This window comes from Papio anubis, chromosome 12 (assembly GCF_008728515.1).
Source record: "Papio anubis isolate 15944 chromosome 12, Panubis1.0, whole genome shotgun sequence".
Classification (NCBI taxonomy): domain Eukaryota; kingdom Metazoa; phylum Chordata; class Mammalia; order Primates; family Cercopithecidae; genus Papio; species Papio anubis.
In genome coordinates, this window is record NC_044987.1 from 113,735,342 (window position 1) to 113,762,931 (window position 27,590).

A 27,590-nucleotide genomic window follows, 5' to 3' on the forward strand; every position below is an offset into this window, starting at 1 on the left:
GCGAAGGCCCGCCCACTGGCGCTGCCGGCTCCGCCCCGACTCGTACGGGCGCGCAGGCGCCGCCCGCCCCGCTGGTCTGATTAGCATAGGACCCCGGGCCCCGCCCCCTGTTTTGCATGCGCACGGCCGGCCCCGCCCCCGCTGTCAGCTGGAGGAAGCGGAGTAGGAAGCGGCCGCGATGTCCTTTTGTGTCCTACAAGCAGCCGGCGGCGCCGCCGAGTGAGGGGACGCGGCGCGGTGGGGCGGCACGGCCCGAGGAGGCGGCGGAGGAGGGGCCGCCCGCGGCCCCCGGCTCACCCCGGCACTCCGGGCCGCTCGGCCCCCATGCCTGCCCGAACGCCCTGTCGGAGCCCCAGGTCCGGGGGCGGAGGGGAGCGCTGCCGCGGGGGTGGGCGGGCGGGGCGCGGGGGCCATGTGCGAGCGCGGCAGGGAGGCGGGCGGGGCGGGCTGCAGGCGGGGTCCAGCTCTGGGGCCAGTCCGGGCCATGGTTGGGACCCAGTCGACGGTCGGACTGGTCAGGGTTCAAGCGGGATCCGGCGTCTGAGTCCTGGTGGGCCGGCCTGGGGCAGGATCTGGCTCTGGCTACGGGTCCTGACCCGGGTCAGGGTTGGGCCTCCGATCCGGCCCGCCCCGGGGCAGGGTTCAATCCCCCACTTGACGAAGTCCCTGGGGCTGGCCCGGGTGGAAGACGGGGAGGGCTCTGTGTCGGGGAAGGGGCTCTGAAGACCACGTGGGGGCGCTCGAAGGGGCCTGGGGCCACCCTCCTCTCTGGGTCAAAGGTCATCGCACCGGCAGGGGAGAACTTCCTCCTCCTTGGCTCTCCCCACTTACTTCCTGATAACCTGGTAGAGGTCTCCCGCGGGCGGGGTGGGGAGGCATAGCAACTTTAGGCAACTTCCCAAAGGTGTGCGCAGGTTGGGGGGGTGGTACGCGGCGCCCCGGGAGGTGGCGGCCTCTGCGACAGCGGGAGTATAAGAGTGGACCTGCAGGCCGGTCTCGAGGAGGTGGAGCGGCACCCGCCGTGTGCCTGGAATCGGCATGCTGGGGCAGGAGGGCAGCCGCGTGTCAGGTGTGAAAAGCTCTGGAGGTGTTTTCATGAGTCCGTGCCTGTGCTTGTGGATGTGGGGACCTAGTGAGAGTGTGTGTGATCATGAGCCTTGATTGAGTTCGCAGATGGGGTGTGCGCTCCAGGAGAAGTATGTGAGCACAGGTGTGAGCAGGAGTGAGCACGGGTTTGGGAAGGCCGGTGCGAATGTGAAAACCCCCAGCAGAGAGCGAGCCTGCGTGGGCTTGTGGGGCCCCTGAGCACCTCGGTGAGTGGAGTGTGTGAACTCGGTGTGAGCACGTCCACTGGCCTTGGGTCTGGGCTTCAGTGCACGCTCTCCAATGCAGAATATCCACATGAGGGCAGGGTCTCAGAGGTCCCCCCAACATCTGGAGAAAACTGGGAAGTATCCTGCCCCTGTCTAGGGATTCCAGGTGGGGTTGAAGGTTGCCTGGGGGCTACGGTTACCCTGCTCCCTGGACTGGGTGGGAGTAGGGCCTTTCTAAGCCTCCCCCAGGTTCCCAAGGGAGAGACCAGCTGTCAGTTACTGGCCCTGAAGACTCTGTTTCCATGGCAACAGCTGGGAGGGGGGCAGTGTTACTGGGCAGTCCTTCCTTGGACTCTGCCCCCATTCCTCCCCCCTTGCTGGGCCTGGAAGCCTGGCCCTAGGCCCGAGGTTGGGCAACCCGTGTGGCAGGGTGTCTCCCATCCCCCATCCCAGTGCCTCCCTACGAACCCACGGGTCTCTCCCTGCAGGTGACCAGCACCATGTCCAGCCAGGTGGTGGGCATTGAGCCTCTCTACATCAAGGCAGAGCCGGCCAGCCCTGACAGTCCAAAGGGTTCTTCAGAGACGGAGACCGAGCCTCCTGTGGCACTGGCCCCTGGTCCAGCTCCCACCCGCTGCCTCCCAGGCCATAAGGAAGAGGAGGATGGGGAGGGGGCTGGGCCTGGCGAGCAGGGCGGTGGGAAGCTGGTGCTCAGCTCCCTGCCCAAGCGCCTCTGCCTGGTCTGTGGGGACGTGGCCTCTGGCTATCACTATGGTGTGGCATCCTGTGAGGCCTGCAAAGCCTTCTTCAAGAGGACCATCCAGGGTGAGCCCCCAGCCCACTCCCCTGCCCTTTGCCCTGCACCCTCTGGGTGCAATAGGCCCCCAGATGGCTGTGGCACCGCTTGAGGCTGGCAATCTGGTGTTTCCAGGGTCTCTACCTCCCAGAGACACCCTTTCCCTGAGAAGTATGGTAAACGCACTGGGTGTACTGATGCATTGCAGTGGATGTGAGTGAGCTCAGGGTACCACCTGGGTACTCTAGGCCCAGCACCTTCTACAGTGGCTCTGAAAGAGTCCAAGGCAGCCTCTGTTCCTAAGCTTTGTTCTTGCTTCTGGCAGCTTTTGACCTCTCCCCAGCATAGAACATGTCCCCTTTTTCTTAATTTTCCCAAAGCAGCACCAACACAAGGCAGATTTTAAATTTCTTTTTTTTTTTTTTTTAGACAGAGTCTCACTCTGTTGCTTAGGCTAGAGTGCAGTGGCACGATCTCTGCTCACTGCAACCTCTGCCTCTGGGTTCAAGAGATTCTTCTGCCTCAGCCTCCTGAGTAGCTGGTAGTACAGGTGTGCACCACCACGCCCAGCTAATTTTTGTACTTTTTTTTTTTTTGAGACACAGTCTTGCTCTGTCACCCAGGCTGGAGTGCAGTGTCGCAATCTCGGCTCACTGCAAGCTCTGCCTCCTGGGTTCATGCCATTCTCCTGCCTCAGCCTCCCGAGTAGCTGGGACTACAGGCGCCCACCACCATGCCCGGCTAATTTTTTTTTTTTGTATTTGTAGTAGACATAGGGTTTCACTATGTTAGCCAGGATGGTCTCGATCTCCTGACCTTGTGATCCGCCTGCCTTGGCCTCCCAAAGTGCTGGGATTACAGACGTGAGCCACCGCGCCTGGCCAATTTTTGTATTTTTAGGAGAGACAACGTTTAACTATGTTGGCCAGGCTGGTCTTGAACTCCTGACCTCAAATGATCCACCTACCTTGGCCTCCCAAAACAAGGCAGATTTTTATCAGTGCTTGAGAGGGACTACATCATAGTTTAGCACCCAACTTTAAAAAGACTAAGAGGCGAGGCTGGACATGGTTGCTCACACCTATAATCCCAGCACTTTGGGAGGCCAAGGTGGGTGGATCACCTGAGGTCAGGAGATTGAGACCAGCCTGGCCAGCATGGTGAAACCCCATCTCTACTAAAAATGCAAAAAATTAGCTAGGCATGGTGGCTCCCACCTGTAATCCCAGCTACTTGAGAGGCTGAGGCAGGAGAATTGCTTGAACCCAGGAGGCGGAGGTTGCAGTGAGCCGAGATCACACCACTGCACTCCAGCCTGGGTGACAGAGCGAGATTCCGTCTCGAAAAAAAAAAAAAAGTTGGGCTTGGTGGCTCATGGTCTGTAATCCCAGCACTTCCAGCACTTTGGGAGGCCAAGGCGGGCAGATCACGAGGTCAGGAGTTCGAGACCAGTCTGACCAACATGGTGAAACCCCGTCTCTACTAAAAATACAAAAATTAGCCGGGTGTGGTGGTGAGTGCCTGTAATCCCAGCTACTTGGGAGGCTGAGGCGGGAGAATCGCTTGAACCTGGGAGGCAGAGGTTGCAGTGAGCTGAGATTGTGCCACAGCACTCTAGCCTGGGCAACAGAGTGAGACTCACGTCTCAAAAAAGAAAAAAAAAGACAGGCATCTCTGCTCTTAAAAGTCACTAATTTTTTTCTCACTCAGGAAAGCTTATCAGAATTCGGGGGAATGAGCAAGATGCTGACGTAAACATTGCCTGGGAAGCGCCTATTATTTCCATTATTTCTGCTTTTATGTAACCATTGGTTACTTTGGGGGCCATAATACGTATAATTAAAAAAAAAACAAAGGCCAGGCATGGTGGCTCCCACCTTTAATCCCAGCACTTTCAGAGGCTGAGATGGGAGGATAATAAGGTCGGGAGTTTGAGACCAGCCTGGCCAACATGGTGAAACCCTGTCTCTACTAAAAATACAAAAATTAGCCAGGCGTGGTGGTGGGTACCTGTAGTCCCAGCTACTCAGGAGGCTGAGGCAGGATAATCGCTGGAACCCAGGAGGCGGAGGTTGGAGTGAGCCAAGATCGTGTCACTGCACTCCCAGCCTGGGCGACAGGGTGAGAGTCCGTCTCAAAAAAAAAAATGTCTTGAGTGCTTACCTTGTGCTAGGTACTGTGTTCTTTTATGATCTCAGTTAGTCCCCATAGCAACCCTCTAAGGTGTCAGTACTGTTATAAGTGAGACTAAGAGAGGCATTTGAAACTTTGTTGAAGTCTCACAACTAGGAAATGGCAGAACCAGGATTTGAACTTGGGTCAGTATAGGTCCAGAGCTGAGCTCTTCAATGTTAGACTGCTGCCTCTGCTTATTACTAGTAACACGAAACTTTGGACAGACGCCAAATGACTGATTGTGACATTCCAGCAAGTTTTTTTTTTTTTTTTTTAATTTGAGATGGAGTTTTGCTCTTGTCCAGGCTGGAGTGCCTGCGGTCGTGGCTCACTGCAACCTCTGCCTCCCGGCTTCAAGCCATTCGCCTGCCTCAGTCTCCGAAGTAGCTGGGATTACAGGCACCTGCCACCATGCCCGGCTAATTTTTGTGTTTTTAGTAGGGATGGGGTTTCACCATGTTGGCCAAGCTGGTCTCAAACTCCTGCCCTCAGGTGATCTGTCCTCCTCACACTCCAAAAGTGCTGGGATTATAGGTGTGAGCCACTGGGCCCAGCCAATCCAGCAAGTTTTAACTTGGCCAAAATTCACTGATCTAAAACTTTGTGCACCCTTCCCGCTCTGAAGACCAGTGAGCCAGCAGGCCAGGGTGCAGATGTCTCCTACCTACCCTGGGGCCCCTCACTGTATGTTGACTCTTGACAAATATTTATTGCGTGCTGGCTGTGAACAGGAATTGTATATTGAGCACTTAGGTGTTATGAACCATGCTAGATGTTTTGCCCACATTATCCCCTTTAATTCGGGGCACTTTTACAGCTGGGAAACTGAGGGTTCAAGGGGTTAGGTATGGGACTTGCCCAAGGTCATAAAGGTATGTGGTAGCCAGAGTCCCTGCTCGGCACAGACCTATGCTTTTCTGTCCTGGCCAGTGTTCCAGGCCTTGGGGACACAGCTGGGGCTGAAGCAAGGCTGTTTCTGCCCTCAGGCACTTTTCCTCCTGGCAGAGGGGAGAGCTGGGCAACAGTGAGTGGCACAGACTTGTCTTATTACAGCTGTGGTATGTGCAGGAAAGGGAGTTGCTGGTTCTGAGGCTCCAGAGGGCTTGTCTTTTTTTTTTTTTTTTCTGAGACGAAGTCTCGCTCTGTCGCCCAGGCTGGAGTCCAGTGGCGTGATCTCGGCTCACTGCAAGCTCCGCCCCCCAGGTTCACGCCATTCTCCTGACTCATACTCCTGGAGTAACTGGGACTACAGGCGCCCACCACCACGCCTGGCTAATTTTCGTGTATTTTTAGTAGAGACGGGGTTTCACCATGTTAGCCAGGATGGTCTGATCTCCTGACCTCGTGATCCACCCACCTCGGCCTCCCAAAGTGCTGGGATTACAGGCGTGAGCCACCGCGCCCGGCCTCTTTTTTTTTTTTTTTTTAGACGGAGTCTCGCTCTGTTGCCCAGGCTGGAGTGCAGTGGTGCGATGTCAGCTCACTGCAACCTCTGCCTCCCAGGTTCAAGCGATTCTTCTGCCTCAGCCTCCCAAGTAGCTGGGACTACAAGCACACGCCACCACGCCCAGCTAATTTTTGTATTTTTAGTAGACACGTTGGTCAGGCTGGTCTCGAACTCCTGACTTTGTGATCTGCCTGACTTGGCCTCCCCAAGTGCTGGGATTATAAGCGTAAGCCGCTGCGCCCGGCCTTTTTTTTGAGACAGAGTTTTGCTCTGGTTGCCCAGGCTGGAGTGCAATGGCACGATCTCAGCTCACTGCGCCCTCCACCTCCCAGGTTCAAGCAATTCTCCTGCCTCAGCCTCCCGAGTAACTGGGATTACAGACATGCACCACCATGCCCAGCTAGTTTTTTTTTTCTGAGATGGAATCTCGCTGTGTCACCCAGGCTGGAGTGCAGTGGCATGATCTTGGCTCACTGTAACCTCTGCCTCCCAGATTCAAGCGATTCTCCTGCCTCAGCCTCTTGAGTAGCTGGGATTACAGGCGCCCACTACCATGCCAGGCTAATTTTTGTACTTTTAGTAGAGACGGGGTTTTACCATGTTGGCCAGGCTGGTCTCGAACTCCTGACCTCAGGTGATCCGACTGCCTTGGCCTCCCAAAGTGCTGGGATTACAGGTGTGAGCCACTGCGCCCGGCCATGGTGTCTTGAGCTGAGTGTAGAAGCCCAAGTAGGGGGTAGGAGAAAACGCACTGCGAGGAGAAATGCGCTGCTGGCCTGCTGTCTAGCTGTGTCATTTGGTCCTTGTGACGCCCTGTGAGGCCGGGAGGACCGCCAGCACCACGTTACTAGTGCTGAGGACCTCCAAAGTGACAGTGAGCAGAGGGAGGTGAGGGAGCCTGTGTGAACTTCAGGACCAGAGCTCCAGGCAGGGCCTGTTGGAGGAACATGGAGGAGGCGAGAGCAAGGAGCAGAGGTCAAAAGGTGGCAAGGAGCAGGGGCATAGGCCTGGGAGGACGTGGGTTTGCTTTGGCTTGGACTCAGAGAAGGGAAATCCCTGGAGGGTTTTGAGAAGAGGAGGTACAGGATGTGATGGAGGCTTAATAGAACCCTCTTGGCTGCTGTGTTGAGAACAGACTGGAGCAAGCAGGGATAGAGCAGGAGGCCAGCGAGGGGTGGGGTGACAGTGACTATCGGGTCAAAGGTGGAAGTAGTTGCCAGGAGCAGGAGGTGGATTCTGGACCTAGGGGGAGGTAAAGCCCACCAGAATGTGTCGGTGGCTTGGATGTGGGGTGTGAGAGGAACCAGAGATTCTGCCCAGGTTTCTTTTTGGGCAAGTGAACACGTGGAGTCCACGTAGGCTGTGTTCAGTCTGAGATGCCTTCTAGACATGCAGGATGTCGAGGAGGCAGCTGGAGAGATGGGTCTGGAGCTCACAGCAGGTCCAGGCTAGAGATAGAAACATGAGAGCCCCACAGCTGGAGAAGATCGCCATAGGATTGGAGATGAACTCCAAGGACAACCCTGGCAGTCTGGATGGAAGAGCTTGGGAAGATGCACAGAAACCACAAAGTGGCTGGTGTGGTGGGAGGAAAACCACAGTGTATGGTGTCCTAGAAGCAAAAGAAGAAAGTGTTTAAGTGTTTCTAGGAGCAGAAAGTGATCAACGGCCTTAGATCCTTCTTTTAGGCCAAGTAACATGAGGACTGAGAATTGACAACTGGATTTAGCAACGCAGAGGTCTTTGTGGCCTCATCAGCAGATGAGGGCTGTGGGCCAGAGATGAGGCTTGGGGCCGAGATGCAGCCCCTCTGCCTGTTCCAGCTCCTCCCTCATCCAGGCAGGGTCTCCCCGCCCAGCAACCATTCCCCTCCCTGCCCGCTCATGGCTGCCTGCTCTCCCTTTCCTCCCCGTACCCCCAGACCTGTGTTTGCCCGGGGAGAGTCAGGGTTCTCCTGTCAGCTGGGTCCCCTCCCCACCCTGGGAGGCTGCCTCTGGAGCCCTGCCTCTTCTTGGCAGGGAGCATCGAGTACAGCTGTCCGGCCTCCAACGAGTGTGAGATCACCAAGCGGAGACGCAAGGCCTGCCAGGCCTGTCGCTTCACCAAGTGCCTGCGGGTGGGCATGCTCAAGGAGGGTGAGCGCTGGGCAGGGGCTGGGCGAGGGCTGGGGGAGTGGGGGGGCCCGGGCCGGATGGGCACGAGGCCTGGGAGTTCTGGTGAGTGGACTGGGGGAGGACAACTCTGGAGAGCAAGCCCCACCCCGCCCACAGCACCGCAGTCACAGTCCTATCTGTCCTACAATTCAAGGAGTGCGCCTGGACCGTGTCCGGGGTGGGCGGCAGAAGTACAAGCGGCGACCAGAGGTGGACCCACTGCCCTTCCCGGGCCCCTTCCCTGCTGGGCCCCTGGCAGTCGCTGGCGGCCCCCGGAAGACAGGTGAGAGCACTGTGGGTCCCTGGGACTAGGACACGGGAGGCTTATGTGTGGCATCATAGTTAACCTTTGGCACTGGGACCTGTATTTCCCCTTCGTCTCTTCACTCACTCATTTCCCCAAGACATGTGAAAATGCCTTTCCCTGCATTGGGAAAAGTAGTAGGACGGGGAACAGGGACGATTTTCCAACACTCACAGCCTGTCCACAAACACACGGGCTTTCCCTGGGAGACCGCGCTCTTCCCGGAGGGAAGTCGCTGGCCAGCTGCTACTGAGGAAGGCCACAGGGGGAGCGACTCTGGGAAGATGCTTGACCCCTTGAGGCTTGACTCTTGTCCTCTAATTGTCACCGCAGCCCCAGTGAATGCACTGGTGTCTCATCTGCTGGTGGTTGAGCCTGAGAAGCTCTATGCCATGCCCGACCCCGCGGGCCCTGATGGGCACCTCCCAGCCGTGGCTACCCTCTGTGACCTCTTTGACCGAGAGATTGTGGTCACCATCAGCTGGGCCAAGAGCATCCCAGGTAAAGGGCCCAGGTGACCTGGGGCTGCCCTGAACAGGCCCGGCTCTGGTGCGCTTGCTCAGCCAGGCCCGCTCCCCACTGCCCCCTAGGTTTCTCATCGCTGTCGCTGTCTGACCAGATGTCAGTACTGCAGAGCGTGTGGATGGAGGTGCTGGTGCTGGGTGTGGCCCAGCGCTCACTGCCACTGCAGGATGAACTAGCCTTTGCTGAGGACTTAGTCCTGGATGAAGAGGGGGCACGGGCAGCTGGCCTAGGGGAACTGGGGGCTGCCCTGCTGCAACTGGTGCGGCGGCTGCAGGCCCTACGGCTGGAGCGAGAGGAGTATGTTCTACTGAAGGCCCTGGCCCTTGCCAATTCAGGTGAGTCTGGAGCAGGCACGGACAGGTGTCTCCGTAAGGTCTTCAGGTTTTTAACTCAGTGATGGTGACACAGTCCCATTTTGCAGATAAGGAAAACTGAGGCTTAGGGAAGAACAATGATTTGCTCAAACTCAAAAAGGAAGCCAAGTGCAGGCTCCAAACTGCACACAGGATTTTGAGCCCTAGTGCCATGCTAATGCAGAAAGGTCAAGTTTAGTGGGAGGGAAGATGGGGACGGTACAAGGTGGCCACAGTTGAGGGAGAAAAGGTGGGGTCCTGGCCCACGTGCTGGAGCAGTGAGTGGTGCCCCTCAATCAGCCAATCAACAAATCCTCATTTGGCTCCTCCTTAGACCCCATCCATCAGTGTTCAAGATGTGGGGAGTGCCCTTGCCAGAGATAGCCCAGGCCAATACCATGCTCGTCTCTTCTTGCAGACTCTGTGCACATCGAAGATGCCGAGGCTGTGGAGCAGCTGCGAGAAGCTCTGCACGAGGCCCTGCTGGAGTACGAAGCCGGCCGGGCTGGCCCCGGAGGGGGTGCTGAGCGGCGGAGGGCGGGCAGGCTGCTGCTCACGCTACCACTCCTCCGCCAGACAGCGGGCAAAGTGCTGGCCCATTTCTATGGGGTGAAGCTGGAAGGCAAGGTGCCCATGCACAAGCTCTTCTTGGAAATGCTCGAGGCCATGATGGACTGAGGCAAGGGGTGGTCCTGGTGGGGGTTCTGGCAGGACCTGCCTAGCATGGGGTCAGCCCCAAGGGCTGGGGCGGAGCTGGGGTCTGGGCAGTGCCACAGCCTGCTGGCAAGGCCAGGGCAATGCCATCAGCCCCTGGGAACAGGCCCCACGCCCTCCCCTCCCCCCTCCTAGGGGGTGTCAGAAGCTGGGAACGTGTGTCCAAGCTCTGGGCACAGTGCTGCCCCTTGCAAGCCATAACGTGCCCCCAGAGTGTAGGGGGCCTTGCGGAAGCCATAGGGGGCTGCAGGGGATGTGTGGGAGGCAGAAGCCTATCTCAGGGAGGGAAGGGGATGGAGGCCACAGTCTCCCAGTGGGTGATGCTTTTGCTGCTGCTTAATCCTACCCCCTCTTCAGAGCAGAGTGGGACTTGGAGAGCAAAGGCCCATACCCCTTCGCTCCTCCTCTCATCATTTGCATTGGGCATTAGTGCCCCCCCTTGAAGCAATAACTCCAAGCAGGCTCCAGCCCCTGGACCCCTGGGGTGGCCAGGGCTTCCCCATCAGCTCCCACCCAGCCTCCTCAGGGGGTAGGAGAGCAATGCCTCTATGCCCTGCAGAGCAATAACACTATATTTATTTTTGGGTTTGGCCAGGGAGGCGCAGGGACATGGGGCAAGCCAGGGCCCAGAGCCCTTGGCTGTACAGAGACTCTATTTTAATGTATATTTGCTGCAAAGAGAAACCGCTTTTGGTTTTGAACCTTTAACGAGAAAAAAATATATAATGTCGAGCTCAAGAACACTGTGTGTTTGGTGTCATTGGGTCAAGGGTTGGGGATATACACGGCAGAATTTGGAAACAGGGTATACATCAACAAAAACATTAGTCATAACAAGAAAAACTGGCGCCTGGCACAATCAACTCTCAGTTTCCTCTTCACTCAGCAGCATGTTGGGGATCCCGCGGCTGATGGGGAACATACGTCCAGACTCCGGGCACTGCAGGGTGCCCTCTATCACTTCCACCTGCGGGCGGGGAGGGACAGAGCTGAGCACTGGCAGCCTCAGTGAGGGAGGCAGGTGGCCCAGGAAGCAAGTGATGGGCCGCTTCTCACCTCCAGCAGCAGATGGTGCATGGTCCTCAGAAACTCTTCATTCTCCTCATATCCCTCAACCGGCCCTTTAGGCACCTGGATCAGGCTCAACTGTGGGCAAGAGGCGAAATTATCTCCGGGCATCCCGAACTCCCGCCTCAGCCCGGCTGAGGTGTGCCCGCCCCGCACTCCCCGGGATATGCTCGGGCGGGGTAAGGATCCTCACATTATCGGCCGCTTCCAGGAACGCCGCCCACTCCACCTTAGGTATCATACGCGCCACGAAGTTGGGGTTGAACTCCACAGGGCAGATACGGACCTCAGTGGCCTGGCAGGGCGGAGGAGTTTAGGCAAGCACTGGACCCCGGCCCACCATCCCACCCGAAAAGGGAAGCCCGCCGTGGTACCTGGAGGCGCAGGGGGAAGCCACGGGAGCCCACCCCCCGCACATGCGAGCTCAGCAGATTGTGGGTGAGCAGTTTCATATCGCCGAACAAGCTCTCGTCAGGACGGAACCGGAAAGAGGGCGTCCTCCGCTTCGTCACTTCCGGGGATGCTCCACTCGATGCTATTGGCTGGCCAGGAGAACCGGAAGTGGCGAACTTACTGGAAATTCTCGTGCTTGCGGGAGCCGAGCTAGGTAGGTGAAAGACCTGTCGGGTCACGCGCCACTACCGGAAGCGTCGCAGCAGGAGGTTCCTACAGCGCACGCCCAGCTTTTTTTTTTTGGCACAAATCCGTCGTAACATGCAAATCATATGCAAAATAGCTGCAATGCAGGGGCTCTCGTTGAATGCAAAACAAACATGTTTTAGTCCTACACAGGCGCCTAACACCGTCGTCTTCTGTACCCCGCTTTCGGCTAAGGGGCAGAAATACTGCCCTATCTGTAAATTAGACCCGTGGAAGCCGAGCGGCACCTCATTCTTATATGCAAATTAGCTGCCCCATTGCCGAAAGCTCTGCCCAATTTGTAATTGCGTCTGCTGTCCAGCCAGCCCCCGATGCAAATAAGGCGAGGGTCCCGGAAGCTCTGTTACACGCGTGGCCGCTCGCGCCTGCGCAGTGGAGGCGGCCCAGGCCCGCCTTCCGCAGGGTGTCGCAGCAGTGCCTCCAGCCGTGCCCCGCCTGCTGCGGTGGCCCCAGCTAGGGGGCGGAGTGAAAGTGGTCTTAGGGCGGGTATGGGACTAGCCGGCGTGTGCGTCCTGAGACGCTCAGCGGGCTATATACTCGGTGGGGCCGCCGGTCAGTCTGTGGCAGCGACAGCAGCAGCAAGACGGCGAAGTGAAGGAGGGTGGGCGTCTGGCGGGGTCCGCAGTTTCAGCAGAGCCGCTGCAGCCATGGCCCCGATCAAGGTGACCGCTGGCCCGGCCGGGCCTGACATCCCTCACTACCCCCATGCCAACCCCCGTCGCGCTGGTCTGGGAATATCGCCTTATTTCCTGCCTGCCAGACCCCTCCCCGCCGGCCGCCCCGCTCATCCCTTCAGAAGGCCCTCGTGGCTGCCCACCCTTCTCGCCAGTCGTGGGGACCTCACCTCCCGGGGCAGTTCCGAGGCATTGTTTCTTTTTTTTTTTTTTTTTGAGATGGAGTCCCTCTGTGTCGCCCAGGCTGGAGTGCAGTGTCGCAATCTCTGCTTACTGCAATCTCCGCCTCCCGGGTTGAAGCGATTCTACTGCCTCAGCCTCCTGAGTAGGTGGGACTACAGGTGGGAGCCACCACGGCCGGCCACTGTATTTTTAGTAGAGACGGACGGGGTTTCACCCTGTTGTTCAGACTGGTCTGGAACTCCTGACCTCAGGTGAACCGCCCGCCTCGGCCTCCCGAAGTGCTAGGATTACAGGTGTGAGCCACCGCTCCTGGCCTGATTTCCCGTATCTTCTGAAACAGCTGTCCCTTAGTGCCCCCGCCGGGGCTTCCCCCATCCCGCTCCGCCCTCCCCTCCTCCCATGGCGAATTCCCACCTTTCTGCTCGTCTTTCACTCACCTCCTGGAACCGTCCCCGGGGTCCTGGACCTTCCCCCTTCTCCTCCCAAACCCTGTGAGACCCCATTCCCTTTCTACTTCATCCTGCTGCCAACCTTTGGGCTCCTCAGAGACTCCACCACCTCAGACTCTCTCTCCCTACCCACTCTGGCCCCATGAAGCCCTCACATACTCCAGGGGCGGATCCTTCCCCTTCAAGAGATTCCTTCTTTTGTTCTACCCCTCCTGGGTGTAGGGGCCTGGACAACCTCCCGCAACGTTCCACCTGCCGCTGCCCTCCCTCTTCCTCCTCTTGAGGGTGGGACCCTTAGACCTGGCCAAGATCCTCTCCCTCCATGTTGTCAGGGACTCCTCCTCACCCCCAAATACAGCCCTCTAGCCCCTGCCCATTTTATCCCACTCCTTTCCTGTAACAGACAGCATGTTATGTAACCCTTTGTGACACTAGGGGAAGCCTTCCCTCCCTTTCTCTGTTGTCACCAATGGCCCCTTAAAAGGAGCAGGGCCATCTTGAAACCTAGAGGATATGGGGTAACCCGGTGTGAGCGGGCAGGGAGGGCCCTTGGAAACTCTGACAGGGCTGGAGCATCCTGCTGGGTTTCAGCCCCGGCTCCTGAAGGCCCGGCTGCCAGGCGCTCTGTTCACCTTCCTGCCTATGGTTTGCCCCGCTCCCTCACCTCCCTTACCTTGGAGTCCTTCCCTCTAGGTGGGAGATGCCATCCCTGCAGTGGAGGTGTTTGAAGGGGAGCCAGGGAACAAGGTGAACCTGGCAGAGCTGTTCAAGGGCAAGAAGGGTGTGCTGTTTGGAGTTCCCGGGGCCTTCACGCCTGGATGTTCCAAGGTGAGGCCCTTCCCCTTCTGAAGATCAGGACCTGGGATCTCTTGTGTTGTTCTTAAGTCCTCCACATAGTCCTGACAGGACTCCTAAAAAGCATTTCAGTGCCATCAGAAAACAAGTAGAGCTGGACGCGGTGGCTCACGCCTGTAATCCCAGCACTTTGGGAGGCCAAGGCTGGTGGGTCACGAGGTTGGGAGTTCAAAAGCAACCTGGCCAAGATGATGAAACCCTGTCTCTACTAAAAATACAAAAAAATCAGCCAGGCGTGGTGGTGAGTGCCTGTAATCCCAGCCACTGGGGAGGCTGAGGCAGAGAATTGCTTGAACCCAGGAGGCGGAGGTTGCAGTGAGTGGAGATCGTGCTACTGCACTCCAGCCTGGGCGAAACAGTGAGACTACGTCTCAAAAAAAAAAAAAAATAGAGACTGCAAAAAGGGAACAGTACCAGGAATGTTGAAGAAAAACATATTGCAATTAAATCCAACACCCCTGTTCGTCCTGCTAAATGACAGGCACCTTGGAAGGTGCTTGGAACTCAGGTAACTAAGACATAGTTCTGCCCATGGAAAGTTCACGTCTGGACCATAAGGCATTAGGTTTCATTCTGAGCTTCCTAGTGGCCAAGGCAAAAAGGAAATAGAGTGGTTTAGACAGCTCTCATTGTCTGATCAAAGGTGTTGAGGCAGAGCAGTGAGGAGCGCCTGGAGATGAAGGGTGGGCTAGGGGGCAGATGCAGTTATCACTTTGCCAACCCTTTGTTCCCCTTCCCCAGACCCACCTACCAGGGTTTGTGGAGCAGGCTGAGGCTCTGAAGGCCAAGGGAGTCCAGGTGTTGGCCTGTCTGAGTGTTAATGATGCCTTTGTGACTGGCGAGTGGGGCCGAGCCCACAAGGTGGAAGGCAAGGTGAGGTGTGGGGCCTGCAGGGAGTCAGGGCCAGGTAGGATATTCTTCTTGTGACCTTTACTTTCTCTGCAGGTTCGGCTCCTGGCTGATCCCACTGGGGCCTTTGGGAAGGTGAGTGTTCCCCTGACCACCACAGGAACATGGTCGTGTGGGGAGCAGTGGGGGCCCTTGGTCTCTTCAGGGATTTCTGATACTTTTCTCTGTCTCTTCTTAGGAGACAGACTTATTACTAGATGATTCATTAGTGTCCATCTTTGGGAATCGACGTCTCAAGAGGTAAAAGTGGAGAGTCCTCTGTGGGGGAGAGTCCCCTGTGGGGAGAGTCCTCTGAGGAGAGAGTCCCTGTGGAGAGAGTCCCTGTGGGGGAGAGTCCCTGTGGAGAGAGTCCTTCTGTGAGAGAGTCCCTCTGTGGGGAGAGTCCCTGTGGAGAGTCCCTCTGTGGGGGGAGAGTCCCTGTGGGGACAGTCCCCCGTGGGGAGAGTCCTTCGTGGAGAGTCCTGGTGGGGGAGAGTCCCTCAGGGGAGAGTCCCTCTCGGGTGGGAGAGAGAGTCCCTCAGGGGGAGAGTCCTCTGTGGGGAGAGTCCTCTGTGGAGAGAGTCCCCGTGGGAGAGCTCCTCTGGGGAGAGTCCTCTTGTGGGAGAGAGTTCCTGTGGAGAGTCCTCTGTGGGAGAGTCCTCGGGGGAGAGTCCCCAGGGAGAGAGTCCTCTGCAGAGTCCCCCTGTGGGGAGAGTCGCCTGTGGGAGAGAGAGTCCTCTGTGGGGAGAGTCCTCCAGGGAGAGAGAGTCCCTGTGGAGAGAGTCCCCCTGTGGGTAGAGTCCTCTGTGAGAGAGTCCTCTGTGAGAGAGTCCCTCTGTGGGGACAGTCCTTGGGGAGAGTCCTCTGGTGGGGAGAGTCCCTGTGGGAGAAAGTCCTCTGGTGGGGGGAGAGTCCTCTGTGGAGAGAGTCCTCTCAGGAGAGAGTCCTCTGTGGGAGAGTCCCTGTGGGGAGAGTCCCCTGTGGGGAGAGTCCCCTGTGGGGACAGTCCCTCTGTGGGAGAGTCCTTCTGTGGGGGAGAGTCCTGTGAGAGAGTCCTTCTGTGGGGGAGGAGCCCCGGGAGAGTCCCTCTGTGGGGAGAGTCCTCGTGAGAGAGTCCTCTGTAGAGAGTCCTCTGTGGGGAGAGTCCTCTGTGGAGAGAGTCCTCTGTGGAGAGAGTCCTCTGTGGGGGAGAGTCCTCTGTGGGAGAGTCCTCTGTGGGGGAGAGTCCTCTGTGGAGAGAGTCCTCTGTGGGGGAGAGTCCTCTGTGGGAGAGTCCTCTGTGGGAGAGTCCTCTGTGGGGACAGTCCTCTGTGGGAGAGTCCTCTGTGGGGACAGTCCTCTGTGGGGGAGAGTCCTCTGTGGGGACAGTCCTCTGTGGGGGAGAGTCCTCTGTGGGGGAGAGTCCTCTGTGGGAGAGTCCTCTGTCGGGGAGTCCTCTCTGGAGTTCTCTTGGGCCCCTGGCTCTTCACCGCCTGTCTCTATGCCCAGCCTCCAAGTCCAGGCTGAGGCAGCTGGCTGGGCCCTTCTTTCCGGCAGGTTCTCCATGGTGGTACAGGATGGCATAGTGAAGGCCCTGAATGTGGAACCAGATGGCACAGGCCTCACCTGCAGTCTGGCACCCAGCATCATCTCACAGCTCTGAGGCCCTGGGCCAGATCGCTTCCTCCACCTCTCCCTATCTCACCTGTCCAGCCCTGTGCCGGGGCCCTGCAGTTGGAATCTTGGCCAGATTTCTGCAATAAACACTTGCAGTTTGTGTCCATCTCCTTGGTTATGAATGGCTGTTTTGCTGAGTGCCAGGCATTCTGGCATCATCACAGACTGGGTGAGAGTGGTGAGGGTACAGATGGGCTGAAAGGGAGAATGTAGGGGGTCCTGGCTTAATTAAGGGGAAGCTAGGGAGGGCCTAGGGTTTTTTTTTTTTTTTTTTTTGAGACAGTTTCACTCTGTCACCCAGGCTGGAGTGCAGTGGCATGATCTCGGCTTACCACAACCTCCGCCTCCCAAGTTCAAGCGATTTTCCTGCCTCAGACTCCTCAGTAGGTGGGATTACAGTATCTGCCACCACGCCCGACTAAGTTTTTGTATTTTTGGTAGACGTAGGGTTTTACCATGTTGGCCAGGCTGGTCTCGAACTCCTGACCTCAGGTGATCACCCGCCTCCACCTCCCAAAGTTCTGGGATTACAGGTGTGAGCCACGGCACCCGGCCTCGAGGGAGGTGTTACTGAGCACTGAGAAGGAGCCAGCAATCTGAAGAGGAAGGGAAGCAGCGGTCCCCACAGAGGCAGCACAGAGGGCAAGGCCCGGCCTATGCCGCGTGGCGCACAGTGTGGCCTTTGTACCTGCTCTCTGGGTGCTGACTGATGCCATTTTGTCTGGAAACCCCATGGTGGGAACCCTGGCTCCCAGCATTCCTGCCGGGGCTCAGCCCCACCATCCTTTCAAACTTGAACCCCTCCTGGCTGCACCCTCATCCCAGGGAGAGCTCAGGTCACCTTAGGACCGTCTGATGAACAGGGAGAGGGGCTCTGGCACAGCACTTGCTCAGTCCAGGGGGGCTCCCTGGGGGAAGAGTCTAGGTGAGCTGTGGAGGGGAGAAGACGCTGGTGAGGTCTGACCAGTGGTGGCTGGGTATGAGGGGCCTTGAGCGGGGATGCCAGCACGGTGTGGGGATGGGGGCCATTGCCATCGCAGGCCCTGCTCCTGGGCCTCTGTCCCTTGGTGCTGGAAAGCCACATGTGTGATGGTGAGGCCCCGCTGCATGGAGTCTAGGGCGCCTCTGTGCCCTGCGCGATGCTGCCTGCCCGCCCCAGGTGTCGTAACAGCCTTCACAAGAGTCAGTGAGGTATGGACTGCTGCTGCCTCTCAGCCGCCTACAGGGAGTCCGGATTCCATCACCGTGTGGAGCTGCCCTGCCGTGAGCCACATCAGTACCTGGCTCCCGGGCACTTCGTGCTTAGTGGTCCCCAGGGGTCAGCCCCCACTGCTGACTCGGGCAGGCCACACTCGGGAGGTCAGGGAGAAGGTCAAAGCGGGGCCTCAGAGCAAATGACCCTTGAGGCAGTGGGAGTGGCACCTCAAGTGGGAGTCGGAGGGAGTCCCGTCATCCTAGGGGTGAGCCCCATAGCCCTAGGGGTGGAGGGTGGGACAGTCCCATGCTGCCACAGCAAGATGGGTAGTGGGAGTAGGGGGAATGTCGGGGACAAGAGAGGATGCCTGGAGGTCAGTGGGGCCCCTGAAGCTGACGAGCAGCTTGCCTTCCACCCTACAGTCACCTTGGCCATGGGCTACCGGGTGCAGCCCCCAAGCGGGGAGGCTGGGAGAGGCACCAGGTGGGCAGCAGAGAGCAGGACCCATGATGAGAGCAATGCCCAGGAGGTGGGGGTGGGGACGTGTTGGGAGGGAGGGTGCATCCAGGCAGCCGCTTGCTGAAGGTGGAGGGGCTGGGTGCTTATGGTCACGTCTGTGAGAACAGACAGTAGGAGGGGAGCTGGCCTCCCTGCCCAGGGTTGCAGGTGCCCAGCCTGCCCGAGTCGCACTGCCCACCAACCTCTGTCACCATGGTTCTCTCCCACAACCTGCCACCCCTTCAGGGGTCCCGGGTAGGGGCAGGGAAGGAGGCTGACTGCACCTCCAGCCACCCTGGTAACCTGCCTGCCTCTCCTTTCCTGCTAAACTCGGGGGTACAGTGTTGTCCTCGTGGACACGCATGGCACAGAGCCCCTATCATTCCCTGATACCACCTCTTTATTCTCTCTCATCATACAAATGAGAAAACAGACGTGGAGCTGCCTGTGAGCTAGTGAGTGTCTCCATCAGTAAACAGGGGGCGGTGGTGGCAAATAGCCCACCCCACGGGCTGTGCACCCCGTTCCTCGTTCCTGCAGCCTCGTGCTACCCAGGCAGCTCCCTGCTATCGGGGAAGCCCAGCTCCATCTCTGTCACTCCGCTGCCTCTGTTTCCTCTGCTCCTGGGTTTTTATCTGGGCTGGCTGAGGCCAAGAAAGGCCTCTAGAGGAAGTGTCCCCTCCAGGGTCCATTGCCACTGGCTGGGCCTCTAGGAAGGGTTGAGGGGGCTTCCAGGGCTGGGGTGGCCCTCTAGGACAGCCTGGTGTGGGTCGCGGCGGGGCTGTGGCCTCAGTGGCCCTGACTGCTGAGCATGCGGCTGAGCTTGCTGGGGTGAGGACGTCCTTGGGTGGGGGCAGGGAGGACTGGCCCTGGGAGCTGTTCCAGGCCCTGGAGGGCCCAAGATTAAACAGCACCTGGCAAGAGAATCTTGCATAGCTGTCTCCAGGGTGGACAGGTGCGGCTTCAGGCCTGGGGATAAGGGCAGACCAGGCCATGGTGTCCTGGACCAGAGAGCCCTGGACACCTGGGCTGCATCTGGCAGAGCTGTGCGTGTGGCCTTCCTGGGCTCTTGGTGGCCGAAAGACCAAAGTTAAAAAAACATAATAGGCCAGGCACGGTGGCTTACACCTGTAATCCCAGCACTTTGGGATCAAGGCGGGTGGATCATTTTAGGTCAGGAGTTCAAGACCAGCCTGTCCAACATGGTGAAATCCCATCTCTACTAAAAATACAAAAATTACCCGGGCATGGTGATGCATGTCTATAATCCTGGCTACTGAAGAGGGAGGCTGAGGCAGGATAATTGCTTGAACCTGGGAAGTGGAAGTTGCAGTGAGCCAAGATTGCGCCACTGCATGCCAGCCTGGGAGACAGAGCAAGACTCTGTCTCGGAGAAAAAAAAAAAAAAGAAAAGAACCTGAAACATCCACCCAGCACATGCCCCAGTGAAACTCACTTGCCTGTCCTGGCATGCCCAAGGCCATAGCAACTCAGACCCAGAAGGCCAAGGGTGTTACTCAGCATCAGTGGTTCTGGGCCTTCCTGGGTCTAAAGTCCCTTTGAAACGCAGCTGAACAGACCCCCACATGAGCCTTTGCATTAACTTGCCAGCTGGTCAGTTTTCCGATTTCTAGTACTTGAGGCCGAGACGGTGACTGCTTGTACGAGACCACATCCTGGCTAACACGGTGAAACCCGGGCTTCTACTAAAGACAAAACCAGCCGCGTGAGTTGGCGGGCGCTTCGTAGTCCCAGCTACCGGGAGGCTACAGAAATGGCTGAACCAGGGAGGCGGAGCTTGCAGTGAGCTGAGATCTGCCACTGCACCCTGCAGTCTGGTGACAGAGCCAGACCCGCCTCAAAAAAAAAGAAAAAAAAAAAGAGTGTTGACCTCATAGGAAGAAGCCTAGGCAAAATTAATATCAGCAGAGACTTTATTTGGGCCAAGCTTGAGGATTGCATCCCAGGAGCACACATGCAAGTTGCCCTGAATATACACTCGGATTAGCAGCAGTAGAAATGGATTTTAAAAGGACAAGAGAGTTCTTGAGTTGTTTATTGAGAATTTACATTAAAATAACAAACTGGCTGGCTGCAGTGGCTCAGGCCTATAATGCCAGTTCCTCTGGCAGCTGAGGTGGAAGCGTTGCTTTAGGCCAGTTTGAGACCAGCTTGGACAACATAGCAAGACACCGTCCCTACTAAATAAATGAATAAATAAATAAGTTGTAGTGCGTACCTGTGGTCCTGGCTACTCAGGAGGCTGAGGCGGGAGGATCGCTTGACACCAGGAGTTGGACACTGTAGTGAGCTATAATTGTGCCACTGCCCTCCAGCCTGGGTGACAGAGCGAGACCTTATCTCTAAAAAAATAAAAATAGGCCAGGTGTGGTGGCTCAAGCCTATAATCCCAGCACTTTGGGAGGCTGAGGTCGGTGGATCACCTGAGATTGGGAGTTCGAGACCAGCCTGACCAACATGGAGAAACCCCGTCTCTACTAAAAATACAAAATTAGCCAGGCGTAGTGGCTCATGCCTGTAATCCCAGCTATGTGGGAGGCTGAGGCAGGAGTATCGCTTGAACCCAAGAGGTGGAGGTTTCGGTGAGCCAAGATCGCACCATTGCACTCCAGCCTGGGCAGCAAGAGCCAAACTCTGTCTCAAAATAAATAAATAAATAAATAAATAAATAAATAAGTGACACCCCGTCTCTACCAAAAAAATAAAATAAATAGGCGGGTGTGGTGGCACATGTCTGTAGTTCTAGCTACTCTAGAGGCTGAGGTGGGAAAATCACTTCAGCCGAGGAGGCCAAGACTGCAGTGAGCTATGATGACGCCACTGCACTCCAGCCTGGGTAATACAGCAAGACCCTGCCACAAAAAAAAAAAAAAAAAAGAAAAGCTCAATAAAAGGTTATTTGAAAGATAAAAATCAGGCCGAGCATGGTGGCTCACGCCTGTAATCCCAGCACTTTGGGAGGATGAGGCGGGCGGATCACCTGAAGTCAGGAGTTCGAGACCAGCCTGACCAACATGGTGAAACCCCTCTCTACTAAAAATACAAAATTAGCCAGGCATGGTGACGCCATGCCTGTAGTCCCAGCTACTTGGGAGGCTGAGGCAGGAGAATCACTTGAACCTGGGAGACAGAGGTTGCAGTGAGCCAAGATTGTGCCATTGCGGTTCAGCCTGGGCGACAGAGTGAGACCCTGTCTCAAAAAAAAAAAGAAAGAAAGAAAGAAAAAAGAACGATAAAGATCTCCATTCTCTACCATGCAGCCTGTCTGTCTGTAGGGAAGGAGCTGGGAGTTAAGACAGGTCAAATCCCAGTCCTGTCATTCATGATTCCTGTGACTGTGCCTCTCCGAGTCTCAGTTTCCTCATCAGTAGCATGGGGATAATGACCCTGCTATTACCTGTTGTCTGCAGACCCCAGGGGTTCTCCATACATTGTCTGGTGCCTGAAGCCTCACAGGTTAAGGAGCTGGGAAGACGTCACCAGGGGAAGTTTTCTTTTTTTCTTTCTTTCTTTTTTTTTTTTTTGAGACAAAGTCCGGGAGGCTGAGGCAGGAGAATGGTGCAAATCTGGGAGGCGGAGCTTGCAGTGAGCCGAGATGGCGCCATTGCATTTCAGCCTGAGCTACAGAGCAAGACTCCATCTCAAAAAAAAAAAAAAAGAGACAGAGTCTCGGTCTGTTGCCCAGGCTGGAGTGCAGTGGATCTCGGCTCACTACAACCTCCGCTTCCTGGGTTCAAGCGATTTTCGTGCCTCAGCCTCCTGAGTAGCTGGGACTACAGGTGCATGCCACCATGCCCAGCTAATTTTTGTATTTTTTTTTTTTTTTTTTTGAGACGGAGTCTCGCTCTGTCGCCCAGGCTGGAGTGCAGTGGCCGGATCTCAGCTCACTGCAAGCTCCACCTCCTGGGTTTACGCCATTCTCCTGCCTCAGCCTCCCGAGTAGCTGGGACTACAGGCGCCCGCCACCTCGCCCGGCTAAGTTTTTGTATTTTTTAGTAGAGACAGGGTTTCACCGTGTCAGCTAGGATGGTCTCGATCTCCTGACCTCGTGATCCGCCCGTCTCGGCCTCCCAAAGTGCTGGGATTACAGGCTTGAGCCACCGCGCCCGGCCTGTATTTTTTAATAGAGACAGGGTTTCACTATGTTGGCCAGGCTGGTCTCAAACTCCTGGCATCGTGATCCGCCCGCCTCGGCCTCCCAAAGTGCTGGGATTATAGGTGTGAGCCACCGAGCCTGGCCTATCGGGGGGTGTCAATAGGCCCTAAGGGAGCCAAGTCTGGGTTTCTGAGACAAAGAAAAGGTTGGAGGGGTCCTGGTGTTCCTGGCCTAGATCAGGCTTGGGCTACAGCCATGAAGGTGCTGTGATCGGGGGAGTGGAGGCTGCTAGCCTCAAAGGGACACACTCTACTGGGCGTGGTTGGGGTTTGGTGACACAGGCATTGAGAAGTGACAGCAGAGAGTGCAATGTGTGCATGGGTATAACTTCTGGAGAAGTTCGGGTAACATCTATGTGAAGGCACAGATTCTTGGTGTTAACGAGCATGCATACTGGCCTGCCAGGTGATTATATTTGTGTCATCAACTCTCACTCCTGGAGTTGGGAACCATGTCTTTTTACTTAACACAGGTAAGGAGCCCTGCTCAGGGTGGGGAACACAGATAATACCCAACACATGTTTTGGGAAGGAGTAAAGAAGTGAAGTCCAGGCATGGTAGCTCACACCTATAATGCCAGCACTTTGGGAGGCAGAGGTGGGCAGATCACCCTAAGTCTGGAGTTCGAGACCAACCTGACCAACATGGAGAAATCCCTCTACTAAAAATACAAAATTAGCAGGGCGCGGTGGTGCATGCTTGTAATCCCAGCTACTCAGGAGGCTGAGGCAGGAGAATTGCTTGAACCTGGGAGGTGGAGGTTGCAGTGAGCTGAGATTGTGCCATTGCACTCCAGCCTGGGCAACAAGAGCAAAACTCTGTCTCAAAACAAAACAAAACAACACAACAACAACAACAAAAAAAACAAAGGCTTAGCTCACAGGTATGCACTAGAGAGGTTGAGCTAGTATGCTAGCTGTGTGATTATTCCTTCTGTCTTGCTGCTCTGCCATTTTAAACATGTGTCTTTACCTTATGATCCACTGTGGCTGCTTGAGTTCCAGCCATCACATTCATCATCCAGTATGCAGGAAAGAGGAAATGAAGAACAGAAGATAAAAGGCCCATGCCAGCTGTCTGTCAAGAAGCTTCTTCTGGAAGCTGCTGTATATCACTTACATCTCACTGGACAGAACTTAGTCACATGGTCATACTAGCTGCAAGGGAAGCTGAGAAGTATCAACTTCATTCCAGGGTGCCATGTGTCTAAATTAAAAATTATGAGTTTTGTTAGTCAGGGAGAGAGAGAGAAAGGATATTGGGTGGACAGCAAGCAGTGTGGGCCACACGGGGATCACCTCTGAGAAGAGGAACCTTTGAAGGCTCCATGCCTCCCAGGAGATGTTCACTTCCCTGCCTTTCCCATCAGCCTTGGAAGGGCATGGTTAATATGAAACTGGCCCAGATCCCTGTGTGGTCCCCTCATCTCACCAGTGACTTCTCTCCAAGCCTCTGTTCCCATTCCCTGCAACCTGGGTCACCAACATCACCCTGATTCCCAGTTGTGGGTCCTCCAATTGCTTCCCTCTTCAGCATCTACCAGACAATGTTCCCCGCTGGGATGCCCCTGCCCAAGACACTCTAGCCTTCGGGGTCCCAAGTTTCACTGCTGAGGACAACAGCCCTCTTTCCTGGTTCCCTGTCCCTTTCTTGAATTAGTTTCTGTGGGAACTGAGTGACACGGTTAGGCTTCATCAAAGATAGATTTGCCAAATTGACATACAATTCACATAAAATTCAGCCTGTAAAATTGTACAAAGGCAAGGCATGGTGGCTCATGCCTGTAATCCTAGCACTTTGTGAGGGCAAGGGGGGTACTTACTTGAGTCCAGGAGTTTGAGACCAGTCTGGGCAATATAACGAGACCTTGTCTCTATTTTCTTTTTTTTTTTTTTTTGAGACGGAGTCTCGCTCTGTCGCCCAGGCTGGAGTGCAGTGGCCAGATCTCAGCTCACTGCAAGCTCCGCCTCCCGGGTTCACGCTATTCTCCTGCCTCAGCCTCCCGAGTAGCTGGGACCACAGGCGCCGCCACCTCGCCCGGCTAATTTTTTGTGTTTTTAGTAGAGACGGGGTTTCACCGTGTTAGCCAGGATGGTCTCGATCTCCTGACCTTGTGATCCGCCCGTCTCGGCCTCCCAAAGTGCTGGGATTACAGGCTTGAGCCACCGCGCCCGGCCTATCTTCTTTTTAAAAGTATACAAGTTGGTGATTTTTAACATATTCACCAAGTTATGCAACCATCACCACTAAGGCAAAGGCGGATCTTTTTTTTTTTTTGACATAGGGTCTCACTCTGTCACCCAGGCTGGAGTGCAGTGGCATGATCTTGGCTCACTACCAGCCTCTACCTCCTGGGTTCAAGTGATCTTCCTGCCTCAGTCTCCCTAGTAACTGGGACTACAGGCATGAACCACCATGCTCAGATAATTTCTGATTTTTTTTTTTTTTTTTTGAGACGAAATCTCTCTCTGTTGCCCAGGCTGGAGTGCAGTGGCGCAATCTTGGGTCACTGAAACCTCCTCCTCCCGGGTTCAAGTGGTTCTCCTGCCTCAGTCTCTCAAGTAGCTGGGATTATAGGCACCCGCCACCACGCCCAGTTGATTTTTTGTATTTTTAGTAGAGATGGGGTTTTGCCATGTTGGCCAGGCTGACTCGAACTCCTGACCTCAAGTGATCTTCCTGCCTTGGCCTCCCAAAGTGCTGGGATTACAGGCATGAGACACTATGCCTGACCCTAAGACAGATCTTTAATCTCAGTGACTTCTCACCAAAAGAAGCTGCTTCTCTCCTCTGAGCATTGCAGTTCTCATGTCATGAGAGGCCCAATCAGGTGTTCAGAGGTTCCGCTTGCTCGCCTGTGTCTCCTCGCAGTTACGTAGGTATCTTCTCTTCAGTGGCTCTTTGCTGAAAATCATCTCTGCACCAGGCACCGTGCCAGGCTCTGGGGACACAGCAGCGAATATGCCGTGCATGGCCAGGAAGATGAAGGAGGTCTGGGCTGAGCAGTGGTGAGGATGGAGATGGGACATTGCCCGCAAGCTGCAGCTCGCATAGGTTCTCTTGGTGGAGAGCTGGGTATTTCCAGTGTTTGGCTGGGGCAGCTTCCAGCTTTGGACACACTTCTATTTTTGTTTCCTCTTGGACTCCTTCTACAGGTCTTATTCCCAAACGCCGGAGTGCTGGGTCTAAGGGCTGGGGTGGTTTTATTGGTCTCAGGAAATTCTGAGACCGTGCTGACTTGTACGCTTTTAGAGAGTGAATTTTATGACATGTGAATTGTATGCCAATTTGGCAAATCTATCTTTGATGAAGCCGACCAGTTGTGGTCCAATTCCCACATGGAGCAATTCAGGGCAGGGACAGGGAGCCAGGTGCAAGGGCTGTTGCTTCTGAGCCACCTGTGACCTGTGCTGTGTTCTCTACTGCAGTTGCCAACTAGAGTTGAGTTTTACCTTTGGGATTTATTTTTGCCAGTTTATTGGATGTTTAATGACACCTCGGAGCTGTCTTTAACGTGTGTGTCTTTAATTACGAGGGCAACTGGCAGCCACGGGACTTGGCTCTGGGTTTCCACCTTGTTTCCTAATTGGGTGCTGGGCTCCAGCCTTGCTGTCACACCTGACAGCAACAAGGAGTGGGGTGGAGGCAGGTGCAGTGGCTCACGCTTGTAATCCCAGCACTTTGGGAGGCCGAGGCGGGTGGATCACCTGAGGTTGGGAGTTCGAGACCAGCCTGACCAACATGGAGAAACCTCGTCTCTACTAAAAATACAAAATTAGCCAGGCATGGTGGTGCATGCCTGTAATCCCAGCTATGTGGGAGGCTGAGGCAGGAGAATCGCTTGAACCCAGGAGGCAGAGGTTGCAGTGAGCCGAGATCCAGTCACTGCACTCCAGCCTGGGTAAGAGCAAGACTCTGTCTCCAAAAACAAAACAAAACAAAAAACAAAACACAAAGGAATGGGGTGGAGGAGGTGGTGGGGAGCAGGGGGTGGAGGGTGGCGTGGGGTTGTGGGTAGAGTGGGGCTGGGAGACCGTGAACTCTTAGCACCAGAGGAGGACTGAGATTTCAGCCTCAGCTGCCCCACTTACCCCCATTCCTTTCTGAGCTGCACTTTCCTGGCCTCTGAAACAAGAGTTCATTTGTTCAAAAACATTAAAAAAAAAAAAAAATCTGCCTTAAGTATCTTGGCTTCACCACTTCCTGGCTGTGTGGCCTTAAGCAAGTGACTTAACCTCTCTGGGCATCCATTTTTTCATTGTAAAATGGGGATAACCAATAGTTCCTGTGTTTTACAGCTGAGGAGAGGATTAAGTGATTGAGATGTGGGAAGTGCTTCGAATGGAGCCCAGCACAGATCAGCGAGCAGTGGACGTCGGTGCTCCCATGGACCCAGTGGGCTCAGCACTGCACTGTCTGCACTGCAGTCATGGGTGAGCCTATGATGGCTTCCACTTGAGAGGGGAGCAGGCAAAGCAAACACGCGAAGGTGCTGGGTGGCCACAGAGTGGAACCCTGCTGTGGGAAGAGGATGGGGTTGCTTTTTACAAGAGGAAAGCACTGTCTTTCTCTTCTTTTCTTTTTTTGAGACGGAGTCTGGGCTTCTTTGCCCAGGCTGGAGTGCAGTGACACGCATCTCGCTCACTGCAAGCTCTGCCTCCCGTTCAGGCTTTCATTCTCCTGCCTCAGCCTCCCCGAGTAGCTGGGACTACAGGGCCCGGCCACCACACCCAGCTAATTTTTTGTATTTTAGTAGAGACGGGTTTCACTGTGTTAGCCAGGATGGTCTCTGACCTCGTGACCTCAGATCCACCCGGATTTCGGCCTCCCAGCAAGTGCTGGGATTACAGGCGGAGCCAACGCGCCTGGCTTTTCTTTTTCTTTTTTTGAGACAGGGTTCACTTTTGTCACCCAGCCTGGAGGCCAGTGGTGATCACAGCTCACTGCAGCCTTGAACTCCTGGGCTCAAGCGATCCTTCTGCCTCAACCTCCCTTGTTGCTGGGACAACAGGTGTGCTCCATCATGTGAGGCTAATTTTGATTTTTTAGAGACGAGGTCTCACCATGCCTGCTGGTCTTGAACCCCTGGCTCAAGCTGCATCCCTCTTGCCCTGCTCCCCACAAAGTGCTGGGATTACAGGTGTGAGCTACTATGCCAGGTCATGAAAGGACTTTTCTGAGAAATGGACAGTTGAGAGACCAGTATGGGATAAGGGGCCAGTCTTGGAAAGGGTGTGTGTGTGGTGTGTGTGTGTGTGAGTATGAGTGTGAATGCATGTGACAGCATGCTTGTGAGTGTGTGAGTGTGAGCATGTGTGTGTGACTGTGTGTGTGACTGTTAGTGTGTGAATGTGTGTGGGCGTGCAATGTGTGGATGGATAAGGCATGATCCGCAAGGTGGTGGATCGATGGAGTGGAAGGAATGGATCTGGAATGGATGGAAGGAATGGAATGGAAGGAAGGAAGGAATGGAAGAAGTGGAATGGAATGGAAGGAAGGGAATGGAA

General features: G+C 55.6%; 3 protein-coding genes across 7 annotated transcripts; 2 read left to right on the forward strand and 1 right to left on the reverse strand.

Moving 5' to 3' along the window:
• Nucleotides 1-144: 144 nt before the first annotated feature.
• On the forward strand, nt 145-10,518 carry ESRRA (estrogen related receptor alpha). Of its 3 annotated transcripts, none has more exons than XM_003909632.4 (7): nt 145-356; nt 1,802-2,138; nt 7,750-7,866; nt 8,039-8,167; nt 8,522-8,689; nt 8,779-9,048; nt 9,485-10,518. In XM_003909632.4, exons 2-7 carry the CDS (start codon nt 1,814-1,816, stop codon nt 9,742-9,744), a joined length of 1,269 nt encoding a protein of 422 aa, XP_003909681.2. In that variant the 5' UTR covers nt 145-356; nt 1,802-1,813; the 3' UTR covers nt 9,745-10,518. The 3 variants fall into 3 exon arrangements, with proteins under 3 accessions (XP_003909681.2, XP_009183995.1, XP_009183996.1); XM_009185731.4 differs by lacking the exon at nt 145-356 and adding an exon at nt 448-1,313; XM_009185732.4 differs by lacking the exon at nt 145-356 and adding an exon at nt 448-1,069.
• TRMT112 (tRNA methyltransferase subunit 11-2) lies at nt 10,330-12,414 on the reverse strand. Its single transcript, XM_009185733.4, has 5 exons — nt 12,353-12,414; nt 11,223-11,451; nt 11,042-11,143; nt 10,837-10,926; nt 10,330-10,747 (listed from the first exon to the last, which is right to left on the reverse strand). Exons 1-5 carry the CDS (start codon nt 12,373-12,375, stop codon nt 10,640-10,642), a joined length of 552 nt encoding a protein of 183 aa, XP_009183997.1. The 5' UTR covers nt 12,376-12,414; the 3' UTR covers nt 10,330-10,639.
• PRDX5 (peroxiredoxin 5) lies at nt 11,871-16,319 on the forward strand. Of its 3 annotated transcripts, XM_003909610.4 has the most exons (6): nt 11,871-12,170; nt 13,508-13,642; nt 14,411-14,542; nt 14,615-14,653; nt 14,757-14,818; nt 16,094-16,319. In XM_003909610.4, the coding sequence occupies exons 1-6, from the start codon at nt 11,997-11,999 to the stop codon at nt 16,197-16,199; spliced, it is 648 nt and encodes a 215-aa protein (XP_003909659.1). In that variant the 5' UTR covers nt 11,871-11,996; the 3' UTR covers nt 16,200-16,319. The 3 variants fall into 3 exon arrangements, with proteins under 3 accessions (XP_003909659.1, XP_009183998.1, XP_009183999.1); XM_009185734.3 differs by lacking the exon at nt 14,411-14,542; XM_009185735.2 differs by lacking the exon at nt 13,508-13,642 and having other exon boundaries at nt 11,907-12,170.
• The last annotated feature ends 11,271 nt before the right edge of the window (nt 16,320-27,590 follow it).

Coding starts and splice junctions, on each gene's coding strand:
- PRDX5 (XM_003909610.4), top strand. CDS start 11,997: ATGGGACTAGCCGGCGTGTGCGTCCTGAGACGCTCAGCGGGCTATATA. Junction 13,643..14,410: donor TCACGCCTGGATGTTCCAAG/GTGAGGCCCTTC, acceptor CCCCTTCCCCAG/ACCCACCTACCAGGGTTTGT. Junction 14,819..16,093: donor GGGAATCGACGTCTCAAGAG/GTAAAAGTGGAG, acceptor TCTTTCCGGCAG/GTTCTCCATGGTGGTACAGG.
- ESRRA (XM_003909632.4), top strand. CDS start 1,814: ATGTCCAGCCAGGTGGTGGGCATTGAGCCTCTCTACATCAAGGCAGAG. Junction 2,139..7,749: donor CTTCAAGAGGACCATCCAGG/GTGAGCCCCCAG, acceptor TCTTCTTGGCAG/GGAGCATCGAGTACAGCTGT. Junction 8,168..8,521: donor TGGCGGCCCCCGGAAGACAG/GTGAGAGCACTG, acceptor TTGTCACCGCAG/CCCCAGTGAATGCACTGGTG.
- TRMT112 (XM_009185733.4), bottom strand. CDS start 12,375: ATGCCTCGGAACTGCCCCGGGAG. Junction 11,452..12,352: donor CCTCGGAACTGCCCCGGGAG/GTGAGGTCCCCA, acceptor TCACCTACCTAG/CTCGGCTCCCGCAAGCACGA. Junction 11,144..11,222: donor GCTTCCCCCTGCGCCTCCAG/GTACCACGGCGG, acceptor CCGCCCTGCCAG/GCCACTGAGGTCCGTATCTG.